The sequence below is a fragment of the Ictidomys tridecemlineatus genome, chromosome 2 (assembly GCF_052094955.1).
Source record: "Ictidomys tridecemlineatus isolate mIctTri1 chromosome 2, mIctTri1.hap1, whole genome shotgun sequence".
Lineage (NCBI taxonomy): Eukaryota > Metazoa > Chordata > Mammalia > Rodentia > Sciuridae > Ictidomys > Ictidomys tridecemlineatus.
In genome coordinates, this window is record NC_135478.1 from 25207428 (window position 1) to 25223590 (window position 16163).

The window sequence follows — 16163 nt, forward strand, 5'->3', positions numbered from 1 at the left end:
GTGCTGGGGGTGAGGACTTCGACATATATTTATTGAGGGAAACAATTCAGCCTACCACAGAATATATCAACAAGTCATAGGTGGTGACAAGAGAGGTAAGACTCATGTTCACAAAACCCACTTTTTCTCCAGGCTCCTGCAGATTGGGAACAAGGTGAATTGCTTCCTCAAGATCAATATGTTCTCATTAACTCTTGCTAAAAATCAACTCTTGCTATCATCTAATGTCGTGATGCCCCAGTCCCTCTACCTCTGCTTCCATTGCCCCCGCCATCTCTCCTTTTCCTTTCCCAATCAACTGCCTTCATTCTGTGTATCTTTCTTTACCTGGTGGCTTTCACTGTCTCTAGTCCTAATGGTCCCCTCTAGCTGCCTTCTCTCATTGTTTTTCAACTTTTGCTATCACTACCATTTGCATGGTTCTCCATTATAATCTCCAGTTCAAATAATCAAGAGATGGCCCGGTCAGCAAGTCTCTGTTGGAATAGCTTTCTTGCCAGTTTGACTCAGGAGGAACTGGCTAGCCTGCACACTGGTGACCCTAGAATAAGCGCCTGCCCGTTCTGGCCCAAGTAGCTGTATCCAGAGTGGGTTCTCATGGTACAAACCATGGTTAGTTACTTTGGTGGAAGCATCACCATGTAGTTTATTAGTAGGTGACTAAAGGCAGGACAATGGTCCAATGGTTCTTCAAAGATAAGTTTTCCCAACATTGACATTTTGGGCTGGATGATTCTGTTCTATAGGAGATCAACTTGTGCATTGCAGGATGTTTAGCAGCATCCTTGGCCTCTACCTGTTAAATGCCAGCAGTGACCTCTCCTGAAAAGTTATGACAACTGAAAATGTTTCTAGACATTGCCAAATGTTCACCAGGGGTAAATCACCCCTGGTTGAGAACCACCCCTGATTATAGGGGAATGGAAGGCATCAGGTGCATGTTGTAAGTACTGGGAGTGTGAAGACTAAAAATAATATAACTGTCTCTTCAGGGTTGGACCAGAGACTGAGAGGGGCAGCTCCTGCTATGAGCAAGGAGTTGAATGGAGTATGGTGAGTGCCATATGAATAGCTGTATTCATTCAAAACAAGGAGAGAAAAACAGAGTATCCAATATGGGGGTGGCTGGGTGGGGGAACCTGCATGGATTTGAATGAGATGATCATGGGTTTACTCTCTGCATATACATTTTTGAGAATGTGCCATTCTCTGTGTGGGTGTAGGTATCTGTTTCAGAAAAACCAGGTCTTTGTGTAAGAGAAATTACTGCCAAAGGCAGAAGGCACTGAAAGACTGAAGGAAAAACCAGATAGATCAGGATTGTAGAAAGATCAGCCTACTAGGGACTAATATTAGACAGAAATATCTTTGGTGGCAGCAGAACAGGAGGATTCTCACAGTCCAATGAAGGAGCAAAGGCTAAGGTAGACAAAGAGGGCTGTGGCCAACCAGGATGTACCTGGTTTTTCTTGAAAACTATTCATATGGCAAATTTCAGTTATGAAACAGTCTGAACAAGGTACAGTGGCATGTGCCTGTCATCCCAGCTACTTGGGACGCTGAGGCAGGAGGATCACTTGAACTCAGCCAGCCTAAGTCACCTTTTTTTTTTTAATTTATTTTTTAGAAGTAGTTGAACATAATACCTTATTTTTATTTTTATTTTTATGTGATGCTGAGGATCAAACCCAGGGCCTCACACGTGTTATGTGAGCACTCTACTGCTGAGCCACAATCCCAGCCCAGAGACCCTATCTTTAAAAAAAAAAAAATTGGGAATCAGTGACTGGTATGTACAATGCTTAGCTGACTATCTTATTGACTTTGTTTTTCTGTAGGGTTTTGAATGCACGCTGTAGGCAAGATGGCTGTAGTTAATATCAAGCTGGATGCCTACAGTATCTGTGTGAGAGCATAAATATTCATATGTCTTGAGGTACATAACCCATATTGCATGTCCTTTATTATCAGGATAAATTAGTTTCAGCTATGACACAACTGATATTCACAGAAAGTTACACGGAGTAAGAATCAGTTTCACTGAAGCTGGAAGAATTTGCTTTCTGTTTTCTTTCTGTTGTATAGACCTGTCTACCTCTCGGCATATGCTAGGCATATGTAATATGTAATGTAAAATACAATGTCCCCAGTGATCTCCAGTGACACCCTTCTTCAACATCAGAGTACAGGATAGACTGAGCTCAGAGTTCAAGCCCGTTCTGAGCTTGTTTCTTTGTTCCAGTCTCAGCAATTTGACCAACTGGTTGTATAATAAACTGCTTAATCTTTCATTTCTTTACTTGTCTTTTATGTAAAATGGATATGATTAATACCCTTCTTAGAGGACTGTTTTGATAGAGGACTGTTTTGAAAATAACTTACATACATTATCTTAAGGACTTAAGAAATATTGCTATACAAATGTTGAAAAAAAATAAATTGTACTTCCTCATATACATGGCATTATGTAAGCTCTTTCTTTTAAAGAAAGTCAACTCATATTTATTTATGTACAGTCATGCGTTTCTTAACAACGGGACATGTTCCAAGAAATGTATCATTAGGCAATATTGTCACTGTGCAAACATCACAGAGTACACAAACCTAGATGCTATAGGTCAGTCACCTGACATTGCCCTGTGATGCAATCAAGAGACACAATAATCAAGAGATGTTTGGGGCTGCTGTCAGTATGATTATGGCATATCACTTCACAGTAATTTTTTTTTTAGTAAGTAGAAGGAATACATTCTAAAATAATGATAAGTCAAGTACAGTGGCACAGGCCTGCAATCCCAGTGGCTTAGGAGGCTGGGGCAGGAGGATTGCAGATTCAAAGCCAGCCTCAGCAATTTAGCAAGGCTGTAAGCAACCTAGTGAGACCCTGTCTCTAAATAGAAAATGAAAAGGGCAAGGGAAGTGGCTCAGAGGTTAAGTGCCCTTGGATTTAATCCTCAGTAACACCCACCCTCAAAATAAATAAAATAATGATATAATGCATAGTATAGTAAACACATAATCCAGTAATACAGTCACTTATTAATATCAAGCATCATGAGCTGGGTGTGGTAGCGTGTGCTTATAATCCCAGCGGCTCAGGAGGCTGAGGCAGGAGGATCACAAGTTCAAAGCCAGGCTCAGCAACAGTGAGGTGCTAAGGAACTCAGTGAGACCCTGTCTCTAAATAAAATACAAATAGGGCTGGAGATGTGGCTCATGATCTAGTGCCCCTGAGTTCAATCTTCAGTATCCCCCGCCAAAATATCAAGTATTATGTATAATATACAATTTTATGTGTTACATTTCTAGATACTAGGCAGCATAGAAGGTCTGTTCATACCAGCATCACTATGAACAGTTGAGTACTAATGCATTGAACTATGATATTATGACTGATATACTGTCACTTGGCAATAAAAATTTTTCCGCACCATTATAAACTTAAGGAGCCATCATTTGTACATTCAGTCCACCGTTGATTGAAATGCCATCATATGGTGTATGACAAAATGTTCTTTATCATCTATCTGAATATTTGTCTTTCTTTGTACTTGGTGACCTATCTGGGCACATAGGTCTGCAGTCTTCACTTGGCATAGTGGTCATTTTGGCATATCTCAATAGTCATTTGTTTCATTAATGTTTTTGTCAATGATTCTGGTCTGCTCATGTCTTCAAGACTACCAGTTTTAATTATTCAAGGCTATAAAATGGGTCCCTGGACATTTTCAAGGCAGAATAGCTTACCACTCTTTGAACCAATCAACCACATGGGAGAAGCAGAAGGGTATGTCAGGCAGGGTCACAGACTCAGAGAACAGAAACCCATGGACACCATATTCTTTTTTTTTTTTTGAGAGAGAGAGAGAGAGAGAGAGAGAGAGAGAGAATTTTAATATTTATTTTTTAGTTATCGGCGGACACAACATCTTTGTTTGTATGTGGTGCTGAGGATTGAACCTGGGCCGCACGCATGCCAGGCGAGCGCGCTACCGCTTGAGCCAAATCTCCAGCCCAAGGACACCATATTCTTTAAATCTGTCTTTAATCTGTTGACAGAGAAGGGGCAGAGCAGTACATGGGCAGAGGCAGAGGAGGAAGATGCTGCTGAAATGACAGTCTCTCTTCTGTGGTTCAGAGAACTGATCTCTGACTTTACTCACATGCTGTGCTGTACTTGAACAGAGCTCTCACCTAACAGGACCTCCTTCCTTAGAAAGCAGTTGAATACACCATCTGTTGTTAGTGAAATTGTCCTTTGGAGCAGCTCTCCACCCTTTCTGCTTCCACCCCCCCAAACCAATTGGTATGCCCAAATACCCTTTCCAATCCTGTGTAAAACTCCCCCAGAGTTTTGGTAGATAAAAAATCTTCTCCATCTTCTTAGTTTTCTAGCAATGTTTTTGGGGCTCCATAGAGGTGAATAATATGGACAGTTGCCCAGGTGAATTACCCCTGGGTCCAAGACCATAAAAAAGGGACAGGTGTCACTGTGCAAAAGCTTAGCTGGGCATGAAAGTGGAAGTGTGGATGAGAAGAACGGCACTACAAAGCACATTCTCCAAAAGGTAGGCCTTCCAACCATTTAAAAAGAATATTAGGCCAGGAGTGATGGGATCCCTGTAATCCCAGCAACTTGGGAGGCTGAGACAGGAGGATTGCAAGTTGTAGGCCAACCTCAGCAATTTAGTGAGGCCCTTGACAACTTAATGAGACAGTGTCTCCAAAAAATAGAAAAAAGGTCTGAGGATGTAGTTTAGTGGTTAACCCTGGGTTAAATCCCCTGTAGCCACCCCTCATCCCCCGCAAAGTAAATAAAAGTACATAAAAGTATAAGCACAATAGTGGATTGAACACAAGTATTTGCATTCTCTTCCTCCTGAAACCTCAGAAAAAGGGTGGAAAAGGACTTTTATTTAAAACATATGGAGAGGAATAACAGGGGGAAATGCAACAGCAAGAAATGCTTGGAAGTTAGGAACCTATTTGAGTGGGACATGGCTTAGATGTAAGAGGATGGATGGTAAATTGGCAGTGTGGAAAGCTGAGAGGCAGCCTGTTTTAAACAGAAGAGTCCCCAAAAGGCTCAGAACCATTGGTGCTAGATATTTCTAGAAGTAGGGGTAAAGAAACAGCTTAAAGGTAAGAAAATTTGATTGAAAATTTAAGAAGTACAGGGCAGGGTGTGGTGGCGTACACCAGTAATCCCGGCTGCTCAGGAGGCTGAGGCAGGCAGAGTTCGAGATCAAAGCCAACCTCAGCAACTTAGCAAGACCCTAAGCAACTTAGTGAGATTATGTCTCAAAATAAAAAGTATAAAAGAGAGCTGGGGATGTGGCTCAGTGGTTAAGTGCCCCTAAGTTCAATCCCCGGTATGATCCCTCCGGCCACCCCCCCAAAAAGCAGGACTCCTAGACCCTATCCCAACTCAGCTTTCCGCTGCCCCTTCTTCATCAGGCAAAGGAGGCTTTATTTATTCCCTTGAGGAAATAAAAATAGGTCTTAGGATTGACAATACCAGAACTGAGGGTAAAGATACCACATTGCAAATGTTCAATTTATATCCCAGACTCTGAGGCCCCTAATTCCCTTACACCTGCTTAGCTCCTAAACTATTTAGATTGCTCCACCTGCCCAGCCAGTGGGAAGACCCAAAGGTTCCTCACCCTACTGACTCACTGATGGTCTGAAGACTATTTATTAATCCAGAACTCATGTCTTCTGAATTTCCAAGTAGCTTTTGATTCATCATTCTTTTTTTTCTTTAAACTCGTCTTTATGGAACAATTTCTATTTTCACAAAAATGGAGAGAATAGTGAAATAGTCCCTTTTATCTCTGGGGATATGCTTCAAGACCCTCAATGAATGCCTGAAACCACCTCCAGTACTGAAACTATATATGCATTATGCTTTTTCCTATATACACATACACAAATTTAACTCCTTTCCATCTTTTCACACACTTTAGCCATAATTCTTGCAGTGTGAGGTGTGATTGCAAAACTGGCACCAATTTCCCAATTTCCTTTTCCTTCTTCACAATTTCATTCACAGATAGAAAATTTGTTCTTACTGTAGATCTCAGAAACCTTAATATATGATTTTTTTAATGTTGTTGTGAGGCAAGAATTATTACCTTTTCACTTGAAGCACTTTATGACTTCTCTTTGGCATAATTAAATTTTCAGCATCACTACTCTGGGGCTTTGAAGCTATTATTAAGTAAATTAAGAGTTACTTGAACACAATCAAGAATGTGAAAAGAGACCCTTCAGACTGAGACAAAATCTTTGCTACCTGCACCTCAGATACAGCATTAATCTCCAGGATAAATAACTCAAAAAAAAATTAACACCCAAACCCCCAAATAACCCAATTAATAAATGGGCAAAGGAACTGAATAGGCACTTCACAGAAGAAATATGATCAGTGAATAAATATATGAAAAAAATGTTCATCATCTCTAGCAATTAGAGAAATGGAAATTAAAACTAAGACTTCATCTCACTCCATTCAGAATGGCAATTATCAAGAATACAAATGACAATAAATGTTGGTGAAAATGTGGGGGAAAAGGAACACGCCTTATACGTTGCTGGAGTGCCTGCAAATTGGTGCAACCACACTGGAAAGCAGTATGGAGATTCTTCAGAAAACTTGAAATGGAACTGCCATTTGATCCAGTTATCTCACTCCTCAGAGTATACCCCCGAGGACTTAAAATCAGCATGCTACAGTGATGCAGCCACACCAGTGTTTATAGCAGTTCAATTCGTAATAGCTAAGCTATGGAACCAACCTAGGTGCTCTTCAACAGATAAAGGGATTAAAAATACGGTATACATACTCAATGAATATAATTCAGCCAAAAAGAAGAATGAAATTATGGCATTTTCAGGTAAATGGATGGAACTGGAGACCATCACACTATGTGAAATAAGCCAATCCCAAAAACCATAGGTTGAATGTTCTCTCTGATATGTGGAGGCTAACATACAATAAGGGGGAGAGGGAAGAATAGAAGTACTTTGGATTAGATAAAGGGGAATGAAGGGAAGAGAGGAAGAGTGGGAATAGGAAAGACAGGAGAATGAATTTGACGTTACCTTCCTATGTTCATATATGAATGTATGACCAGTATAACTCCATATCATGTACAATCAAAAGAATAGGAAGTTATACTTCATGTATGTATGATTTCAAAATACATTCTACTGTCATGTGTAACTAAAAATAACAAATAAAAAGTTAAAAAAAAATAGAGTTACCTGAACACAAGCATAGAATACAGTGACAGTCAATCTGATAACTAAGACAGCTACTAAGTGACTAATGGGCAAGTACTGGTATTGTGTGGAAGGAGGGATGATTCATATTCTGGGCTGGATGGAGTGGGATGATTTGAGATTTCATCACGCTACTTGGAACGGTGCACAATTTAAATCTATTTCTGGAATTTTACTTTTAACATTTTCAGATTGTGATTGACTGCAGGTAACTGAAAATGTAAAAAACAAAATGTGGATGGGGATGGGGACTATGCTATAATGAACTTCCACAGACCTACTACTACCCAGCTTCAACATTATCTTGTTTTATCTATACAACCACCTTTTTGATTTGTTTGTTTTGATTGAGTATTTTAAAGCAAATACCATACACCAAATCATTGAATTTTTTTTTAAAGAGAGAGATATCAAGTATTTATTTCTGATAGGAAAAAAACTTTATAAAACAAAAGCACAATGCTTATCATACACAACAAATTAACAATTATTTCTTAATATCATCAAAGCACCTGTGTTATTATTTTCTAGATTGTCTTAGAAATGTATTTTTATAGTTGGATTGTTAGACTCAGGGCTCAGGGCTAATGTGCTGTATTTAATTGATATGTCATTTAAATCTCTTATACTCCCATTATGAGTTACTCATCCCTCCTCCGCTCCCTAGTTTTTTAAAAAAATTCCATTTATTTGGTGAAAAAAAAACAAATCATTTTCCCTGTGAAATGTTCACATAGTGGATTTGGTTGGCTGCATCTTCATTTTGTCATTTTAACATGTATTTCTCCTTGTATCCTCTGAACTGATAGAAAGATCAAAAACAGGGATTCTTAACCTTCTATGTGTCATGTACCCCTTTAGCAATCTGACAGACCCCTGCGCAGGATATTTTTAAATGCATAAAATAAAATGGAAATGATTGCAGAGAAAACTATTTATATTGAACCATAATTCTCAAACTCTTTTTAAAACTAAATTTGTGATACAATAACATGTCCTTTATTTTATTTATTTTTGAGATGAGGGTCTTACTATGTTGCTCAGGTGGATCTTGAACTCATGAGCTCAAATGATCCTCCTGCCTCAGCCTTCTGAGTATCTGGGACTGCAGGCAGGTATGTGCTACCATGCCCATCCTGTCCCCTTCCCCTTCCCCTTCCCCTTTCTTCTTCCTCCTTCTCCCTCCTCCTCCTCCTCCTCCTTCCTCCTCCTCCTCCTCCTTCCTCCTCCTCCTTCCTCCTTCTCCTCCTCCTCCTTCTTCCTCCTCCTCCTCCTCCTTCCTCCTTCTCCTCCTCCTCCTCCTTTCTCCTCCTCCTCCTCTTCTTCTTCTTCTTCTTCTTCTTCCTCCTCTTCTTCCTCTCCTCCTCCTCCTCCTCCTCTTCTTCTTCTTCTTCATTTTTTTCCCACATTTTTAATTACTGCATAATAGTTAAACATATTGGTGGGATTTGTTGTTACATATTCTTTCATGCACACAATATAACACTATACTTTGGCCAATATCACTCCCTAGCACTTCCCCTCTCCCTCCCTGCCTCCCACTCCTTGGTCCCTTTCCTCTTCTAATCTCTTTGATTTTAAGGAGATCCACCTTCAACTTTGTTTTTCCATCTTTTGAGTAGTGGAAGTCCTTTTCAGTTGGTTGTAGGATCCTTTTACACAACCCTATTAGTCTTTGGTGACTTCTTTGTTTTCTGGAAAAACTAAATATTCCAGCAACTTGTACATTTCTGCCTCAGATTTGGAACCAGTGATTTTCTTTACAGAGTCCTGGTTTCTTGTAGAGAGGAAAAATGTTTGGAGATTACCTCCTGGGTACCAGGGGTGCACTTTATTATCAAACCTAGAAATAGTATGTCACATCCAAGTTGGAGAGAACAAATAGAACTAGAAAGTAATGAGTTCTATTGATAGTTCCAATTCAGTTTTCAGAATTCAGAAAAATTTTTACCATCTTTGATTTATATTTGTATTTCTTTTTTTTCTTATTCTAGTTTACACATAAAAATAATTTACACATAAATAAATGTTTTAAAATAACATGCCAAAATTACTTAGTAACAATAACTATTGAGTTCAAGATCTTTTTGTTGGTTTGCTTAAATTTGTATTCCTTATGGTAAATTCCATTATTCAAAATACTGTGTTTTAAAGTTACATAAAAGAATTTTTGTGGAGATATGCTATCCACTTGATATACTAAAACTACAAAACAAGGCATATTTAAAGAAACCTAGCTTCCCACTGTCTTCTTTACCCTGTTTCTCCTTATAAGTAGCCATGTATGTTATTTGGTTTTCTTTCCATTCAGTCTTTTTGAAAATAGAAATAAATACATAAAACTATTTACCTCTTTGTATTACCCTAAAAGCAGAGTAATATAAACACAATTCCCACTTAGATTTCTCCCATTTAATATTTCCTGGCCATCAGTCCATAGTGTTATGTAGAGATACTTCCTATTTCTTTCTATAGCTGTATAATTTCCCAATGTGTGGATGCCACAGTTTATTCAATCTGTTCTCTACAGATGGATATCTTACTCCCTAGTCTTTTTTAATTTTTATTTTTTGTAGTTGGACAGCATGCCTTTATTTTATTTGTTTATTTTTTTAATGTGGTGTTAAAGGATCAAACCCAGTGCCTCATAAATGCAAGGCAAGCGCTCTGCCACTGAGATACAGCCCCGGCCCACTCTATAGTCTTACTCATAAGCAGAAAAGCATCTGAAGAAAATCTTTAACAAGGGAAACAAAACAAAAACATAAACAGTAAAAGGATCCTGAAGCATAAAGCCTTTGCAGCAGGCAAAACCAAAAAATCCACCATTAAGAGTTGCAGGGATTATGTGCATAATCATAAAAAAGAAAATGGGATACTCCAAAAAAGGAAGAATTCAAAAAGAATTCTTGGAAAAAGTAAAAGTTTGATATAAAAAAAGACTTGTAATATAAAATTGAGGAAATTTCCCAGAAACTAATTCAAATAAAACTTTTTAAAAATATGGAAACTAGCATTGATTTGAAAATTAAGGGACACTATCACAGAGACCAATATTGGAAGCCTCATATCTAAATAATATTTCAAAAAAAGAAAACAAGAAAAATAAAGGAGAAAAAACCAATTAACAAAATAGTTTAAGATCATATTTCCCAGATTGAAGAGCTTGAGTGATAAAGACAAAGAACCCACCGGGTACCAAGTAGAATGCACAAATATACCAATATCCAAGCACATCATTTGTCATTTCAAAACATTGAGGAGAAAAAGAAGATTCTTCCGTCTTTGAAAGATTAAAACAAAAAGAGGTCCAATGAAGACTGGTGATGGAATGTATTTGGAATTCTCAACAACAGTCCTGGAATTTAGAGCTCACTGGATCAAGAGCTTCAAAATTCTGAAGGAAAATGATTTCCATCCTAGAACTTCATACCTAGACAAACTAATATATCAAGGGTGGAGGGTTTTTTTTTTATTCATTTATTTATTTGTACTGGGGATTGAATCCAAGGGCTCTTAACTACTGAGCATCTCCAGTCTTTTTTTGGGAGACAGGGTCTTGCTGAGTTGTTTAGGTCTTCACTTAGTTGCTGAGGCTGGCTTTGAACCCTTGATCCTCCTCCCTCAGTTTCCCAGATGCTGGGATTACAGGCATGCACCACCATGCCTGGGAGGAAAGATTCATTTAGTCTCACAGTTTCAGCTAGGCATGGTGGCACATGCCTGCAATCCCAGTAGCTCAGGAGGCTGAGACAGGAGGATGGAGAGTTCATAGGCAGCCTCAGCAATTTAGAAAGATGCCCTATCTCTAAATAAAATATATATATATATATATATATATATTTTTATTGTTGGTCGTTCAAAACATTACACAGTTCTTAATACATCATATTTCACAGTTTGATTCAAGCGGGTTATGAACTAAGGGTGGAGGTTTTCATATAGGAAAACAATCTCAAAAAATTTACTTGATGTATAACACGGGGAGAAAGGCTTCCAACAACAAATAGTAAGCAAACCTGATTTTTAAAATAATCAGCTCAAAGACATAAAAGTGACTGCTTCTGGGAGAGTCAGGTGGGAGCGAGGGCACTGCTCTGTTAACTGTACCGATGTATAATTGTGATAAAAATGAAAAAATAAAAGAAGAAGAATGAACAAATTTAAAAGGAAGGCACAGCCAACAGGGGTGATGGCTCAGTGGTTGAGCGCAGGCCTAATAAATGCAAGGTCCTGGGTTCCATTTGTGACCTCGTGAAACAAAACAAAACTCAGCACCCCGATACGACTGTTTCGAGGACAGTGGTGAAAGACACGAGAAGGGAAAGTGTGACAAGCTCCTGAGATGCTTAAAAAGCCCCAGCCAGGGTAGTGGCACTTCTTCACCACGGCTCACTCGCCAATCCCTCCTCGCCTTGCCCCCCTGACGTCAGAGGCTGGCTAGGCCTTCTGGATGTGGAGACTCAAGGCAGCTGCCAGGGAAATGGCAGTACTAAGCGAGGGGGCGTGGGTCCTCTCCATGTCAGCCAGCCTTTCCTCGCTGTGATCAAAATAGCAGACAAGAACAACTTTGAGGAGGAAAAGTTTATTTGGGGCTTGCGGTTTCAGTCCACGGTGCGGGGACTCCACTGCTCTGGACCCAGGTGAGGAGAAACATGGCGGAAGAACGTGGTGGAGGCACGCAGTTGGGCTCACCGCAGCCTGGAAACAGAGTGAGCGAGAGCTGAGGGACAAGAGAAAGGAACCCCAGAGGCAGCCCCCAGCCACCTACATCCTTCAGCCATGCCCCACCTGCGTCCAGCCACCACCCAGTAATCCGTGCTAATTCTTAATCCATCAAATGAATGAATCCACTGGAGAGGCGACAGCTCTCATCATCTAGTCGTTTCACCCGTGAACATTCCAGAATTGTCTAACATGATTTTTTTTTTTTTTTTTTTGGTGATGGGTGGTGGGTGGTGGTGCACCTCACATCCAAACCATAATACTAACAGAATTGGGCGATGTTGGGCCATGGATCCCAAGAAGGGCACGTAAAGACCCCTGCAAGTTGAAGGACCATCGACGTCTGGTAAATAGCCAGCAGCCTGGACCATTTGGAAGTTGGCAGTGGTTCCCAAGCCTTGCTACCTGTCATAATCACCTGGGCAGCTTTGAAAACCCGGCTGCCCCTGACATACCCCCTACCAATTAAATCAGACTGCTTGGGAGTAGGACTCCGATATCAAGATTTTTTAAAAAGTTCCCGAAGATTCGGAACCATGGGAATTTCGTGTTCCTACAAGGAGGTCGGTGGGAAGGGTAGGATGAAACTTGAGTCTCAATTGCTGGGTTACTCATGGAGTCTCTAGCTGGCAACCGGGTGCCGCTGGAGGCCTTTGGACGGGAAGTGATGCAATGTATTTGAGGAAGGTGAATGCACAGGCGACATGGGAGGCGGTAGATTCTAGAATCAAGGAGACCACTAGATGAGACCGGGAGACCACGTCTAGACTCACAGGAACGCACGTGGGGTGGGTGTCTCAGGCGCGTCGCTGCGTTAGGAAGGCCTCTCTGCCTCTTTTTAAAAACAACACCGCTCCTCTGGCGGAAGCTCCATGGTCTCTTCCTCCCCCAAGAGGGGCGCCTGGCTCCCCAGAAGGACGTGAGGGCCACCAGGAGGCGGTGTAGGCCGCGGCCTCGCCCAGGGCAGAGAGCTTCTCTCTCTGGTTGGGTGGGATCCCGGTCCCAGAGAAGCTGTGAAAGGCCCAACCGAGTGGAGGGTGGAAGTAGGTGTGTTGCCCAGAACCGTTGGGGGATGTGACAGCCTGGGGTGGCCCTAACTGTCCCCCAACTCTTTGGGTCTTCATTGTCTTTCCAGGAGGTAGGAGAAGTAGACCAAGACCTCGCTGGGTTCCTTGCCTGTTGCGGCCGGCGGGGAGCGGTGGACTCGACATGAACACTGCCGTGAGCGTTAAGAAGCCCGGGGCCCCGCTGCCCGCCCCACTCCAGAACCCCCAGCGCCCCCAGAGTGGAGGGGCGAGCACACAGTGAGTATCAGCGTTCGTCCATGGCCGAGGTGGCCGGAAGTGGGCGCCTGGGCCGCTTAGGGCTGGAGGGAGACCGAGGGAAGGAGGGACGCCACAGAGGCCGTTAGCGACCACGCTGGGCCTCCCGACCACTGAGAGGAGCGAGTTGGCTGACGGCCAAGGCTGGGGCAGGAGTGTGCGCCCCGTCCCTCGAGGCAACGGGCGCGAAGCACTCGTTTTTCAAAGGCGGCCGAGAGCCACCCCATTGGAGCCCTCACATGCATGATGTGAGACACCGAAACGCCCCTTTTGAACACGATGACAAACACCCCCTCCCACCCAGCGGCGACGTGCACGTGACAGTTTTCGGGCTCTCGCAACTACGTGGAAACTTGGCCTCGGTCTGGTCTGCGGCTGCATTCCGCCCGGGCGCCGGGGTCCCGGCGCCCCCGCTCTGTTCAACACGGCGGGGGAACCGAGCCGCAGGGAGCAGGGGCCCCCGCGGGCGGCCGCTGCCCCGCGCCGCCCCTGCCCCGCGCTACGGCGCCCGGAGCTTGCGGGCTTCCGCACCGCCCGCCGCGCGCGCCCCCCGGGCAGCGGCTCCCGAGGCGGCGGCGGTCCTGGCGCGGTCCCTCCGGCCCCAGCCATGTGGGACCCGCGGGCAGCTAGGTGCGTAGTGGCGCTGGGAGCGCGGGGCGCCTCTGGCCTTCTGGGCCCGCGCCCCTGCCTGGCGGGAAACGGCCGCGCGGGGGGCCGGCGACCCCCGAGGCGGCGGCGCAGCAGGCCTGGCGAGCCATCCCCGGGAGGCCGCAGCGGTCCAGACACTGACCTGGGCCTGTCGCGCGTGGGCGGGCGTGGGGGCGGCTCCGGCCTTCCACCCCGGGGGACTAGGGCACGCGCTGCGACAGGACTGCGGCGGCGCGCGGCCTGCCTGGATCCCACCGGGACCTCGAACCTGCCGCCCTCGGTCCACTTCCCCTCCTCAGGGATCCCGGCCCGCTGGCGTAGTCCCCGCGGACGCACCCCCGGGGCACGCACTGGGGAAGGCTGGCTCTCGGGCGCGGGGTTCGGCGGGGCATGGAACGGCGCCAGGCTGGAAGGGCGGGATTCGCGGGGAACTTAGAGAGCGCTGGCCTCTTCCCGGCAGGAGGAGGCCTCCTTCCCTGCCCATCCGGATGGGCTTGCCTGAATGGGGCCGCGTGGCCCACCTTCCTCCCCTGGCCGAGTAACGGGTGGCAGCCGGGGCCCCAAGACAGCGCACCAGAGTCCTCAGAAGCCCAAGCTTCTGCTTCCGAGACTTTCCCAGCGTGTGCTCGGACCCTGTTGCTTTGGAAGAGCTCTCTGCTCTGCTCACTTCCCCAACCCTAGTCCCGCGCTCATGCCAGCAGGGAGCCCTCAGCCCCACTGAGATGGGCTTGCTGTGCTGGCCACCATTTCTTCAACTTGGGGGCGTTTCTGGCCTGATGCAAGCTTTGGTGTTTCCTAGGGTAATTTTTTAGGGAGGTGTGCAACTTGAAAAAAAAAAATCGAAGAGAAAGAAAAAGGGGGTTCTGAGGTCTCCAGTGTTCCTATCTGCCCCCAGCCCAGTTGCTGTTGGCCCAGTTGCTGTGCAGCGGGCAAGCTTGGACCCAAGTACTGATGTTCTCTCCTGCTGCCTAATGCTGAGCCTTCTTGTGCCAGGCATCTTTTTGAGGCAAGGCTGTTACTCTGATGGTGTCTTTTGTTGAACATCTTTGGTGCTTTCTAGAAAGTATCATATTAGGGGGCGGGTTTGGTGGCGGGTGTCAGAAGTTTGTTTCAATTGTGTTTAGTTAAGTCTGTTTTGTAGGATTATAGGATGGGTTCTTGGGTCCGAAATACCCTTTGCAGGCTTTTGCATCCTCTACAGGGGATAAAGGTGGGATGGGTGTATGTGGCAAGTGCTCCCAGAGTAGAATCTCCCTGCTACTGAGGGTTTTCAGTCTGTTTTTTTTTTTTTTTTGGATCAAGACCCGCAATAGAGATTCTCACACCCATGTACATAGAGGTTTATAAAACTGCATGAAGAGCTTCTTTTGGTCGACCCTTGTTTTCTACAAGGTGAGACACACTAATTCTATTTTGTTGGACATAATGTATTTTAAAAAGCTAATCATAATTCATTAACTTGATTTTATGACTGACTAACCAGTTTTAGGTGACAACTGCAGAGCTACAGATGCTTTTGGTTACTCTGGTTCTGGCTGTCTATTCACAGGGAGCCCAGTGGGGCATTGTGAGAGTGCTGGGAAGGTGGGTGCATAATGATTCCTTTTTTTTTTTTTTGTCATATTTTGGAAAGAAGAAGAAAGGAGAGTGCTTCAAGACTGCAGTAGACTTTGGACCTACAGCTTTCAAAGGGGATTCTTTAAGTCTTTCCTTAGAATTTCACAGCTGCAGTGTCAAGAACTGAGCCTTAATTATTTCATAGAGGAAGCATTTGCACCCCAGGAAGACCATGGCTTGTTAGTCATTAGCTGCTAGAGTAGTGGATATGGTATTAGACGTCTGCTTTCTTGACTTCCCTGCCCATGACAAATACAGAATTTGTCCTCTGGCATTTTTAAACTTTCCTTTACAACTTGGTACTGTTTTTCTGTGGTTGCTACCAAAGGCCCATTCTGTGGTGTATACCCTCTTATTTTATCTTTGCTTTTTGGAATGAAGATTCTTTTAGCAGCAAAGAAGAGTCTACAGGTCCCATGTCTGCGACATTTTTGAGAACTGAAGTGGAGGTTGGAGTGTGGGCATCTGGCCATTGTTTTTAATGACCTTGAGGAATGAACCCTCCTTTGCTTTTCCAGATGGGCAAGTGAAGCTGACAAGTCAGAGCTTTGCCCTCAGAATGAC

The 16163-nt window shown here is 43.8% G+C and overlaps 1 protein-coding gene and 1 long non-coding RNA gene across 3 annotated transcripts in view; one reads left to right on the forward strand and one right to left on the reverse strand.

Moving 5' to 3' along the window:
* Positions 1 to 11856: 11856 nt before the first annotated feature.
* LOC120891452 (uncharacterized) lies at positions 11857 to 14729 on the reverse strand. Its single transcript, XR_013434355.1, has 2 exons — positions 14125 to 14729; positions 11857 to 11988 (listed from the first exon to the last, which is right to left on the reverse strand). It is a non-coding gene; the product is annotated as an uncharacterized LOC120891452 (long non-coding RNA).
* The window catches only part of Trank1 (tetratricopeptide repeat and ankyrin repeat containing 1), a 99528-nt gene continuing 96988 nt past the window's right edge, over positions 13624 to 16163 (forward strand). The window contains exon 1 of one of the 2 annotated variants that reach the window (XM_078038160.1): positions 13624 to 13964. In XM_078038160.1, the coding sequence (XP_077894286.1) occupies positions 13942 to 13964 (23 nt within the window). In that variant the 5' untranslated portion in view covers positions 13624 to 13941. The remainder of the gene's footprint in view (positions 13965 to 16163) is intronic. The other variant, XM_078038159.1, reaches the window with a different exon arrangement.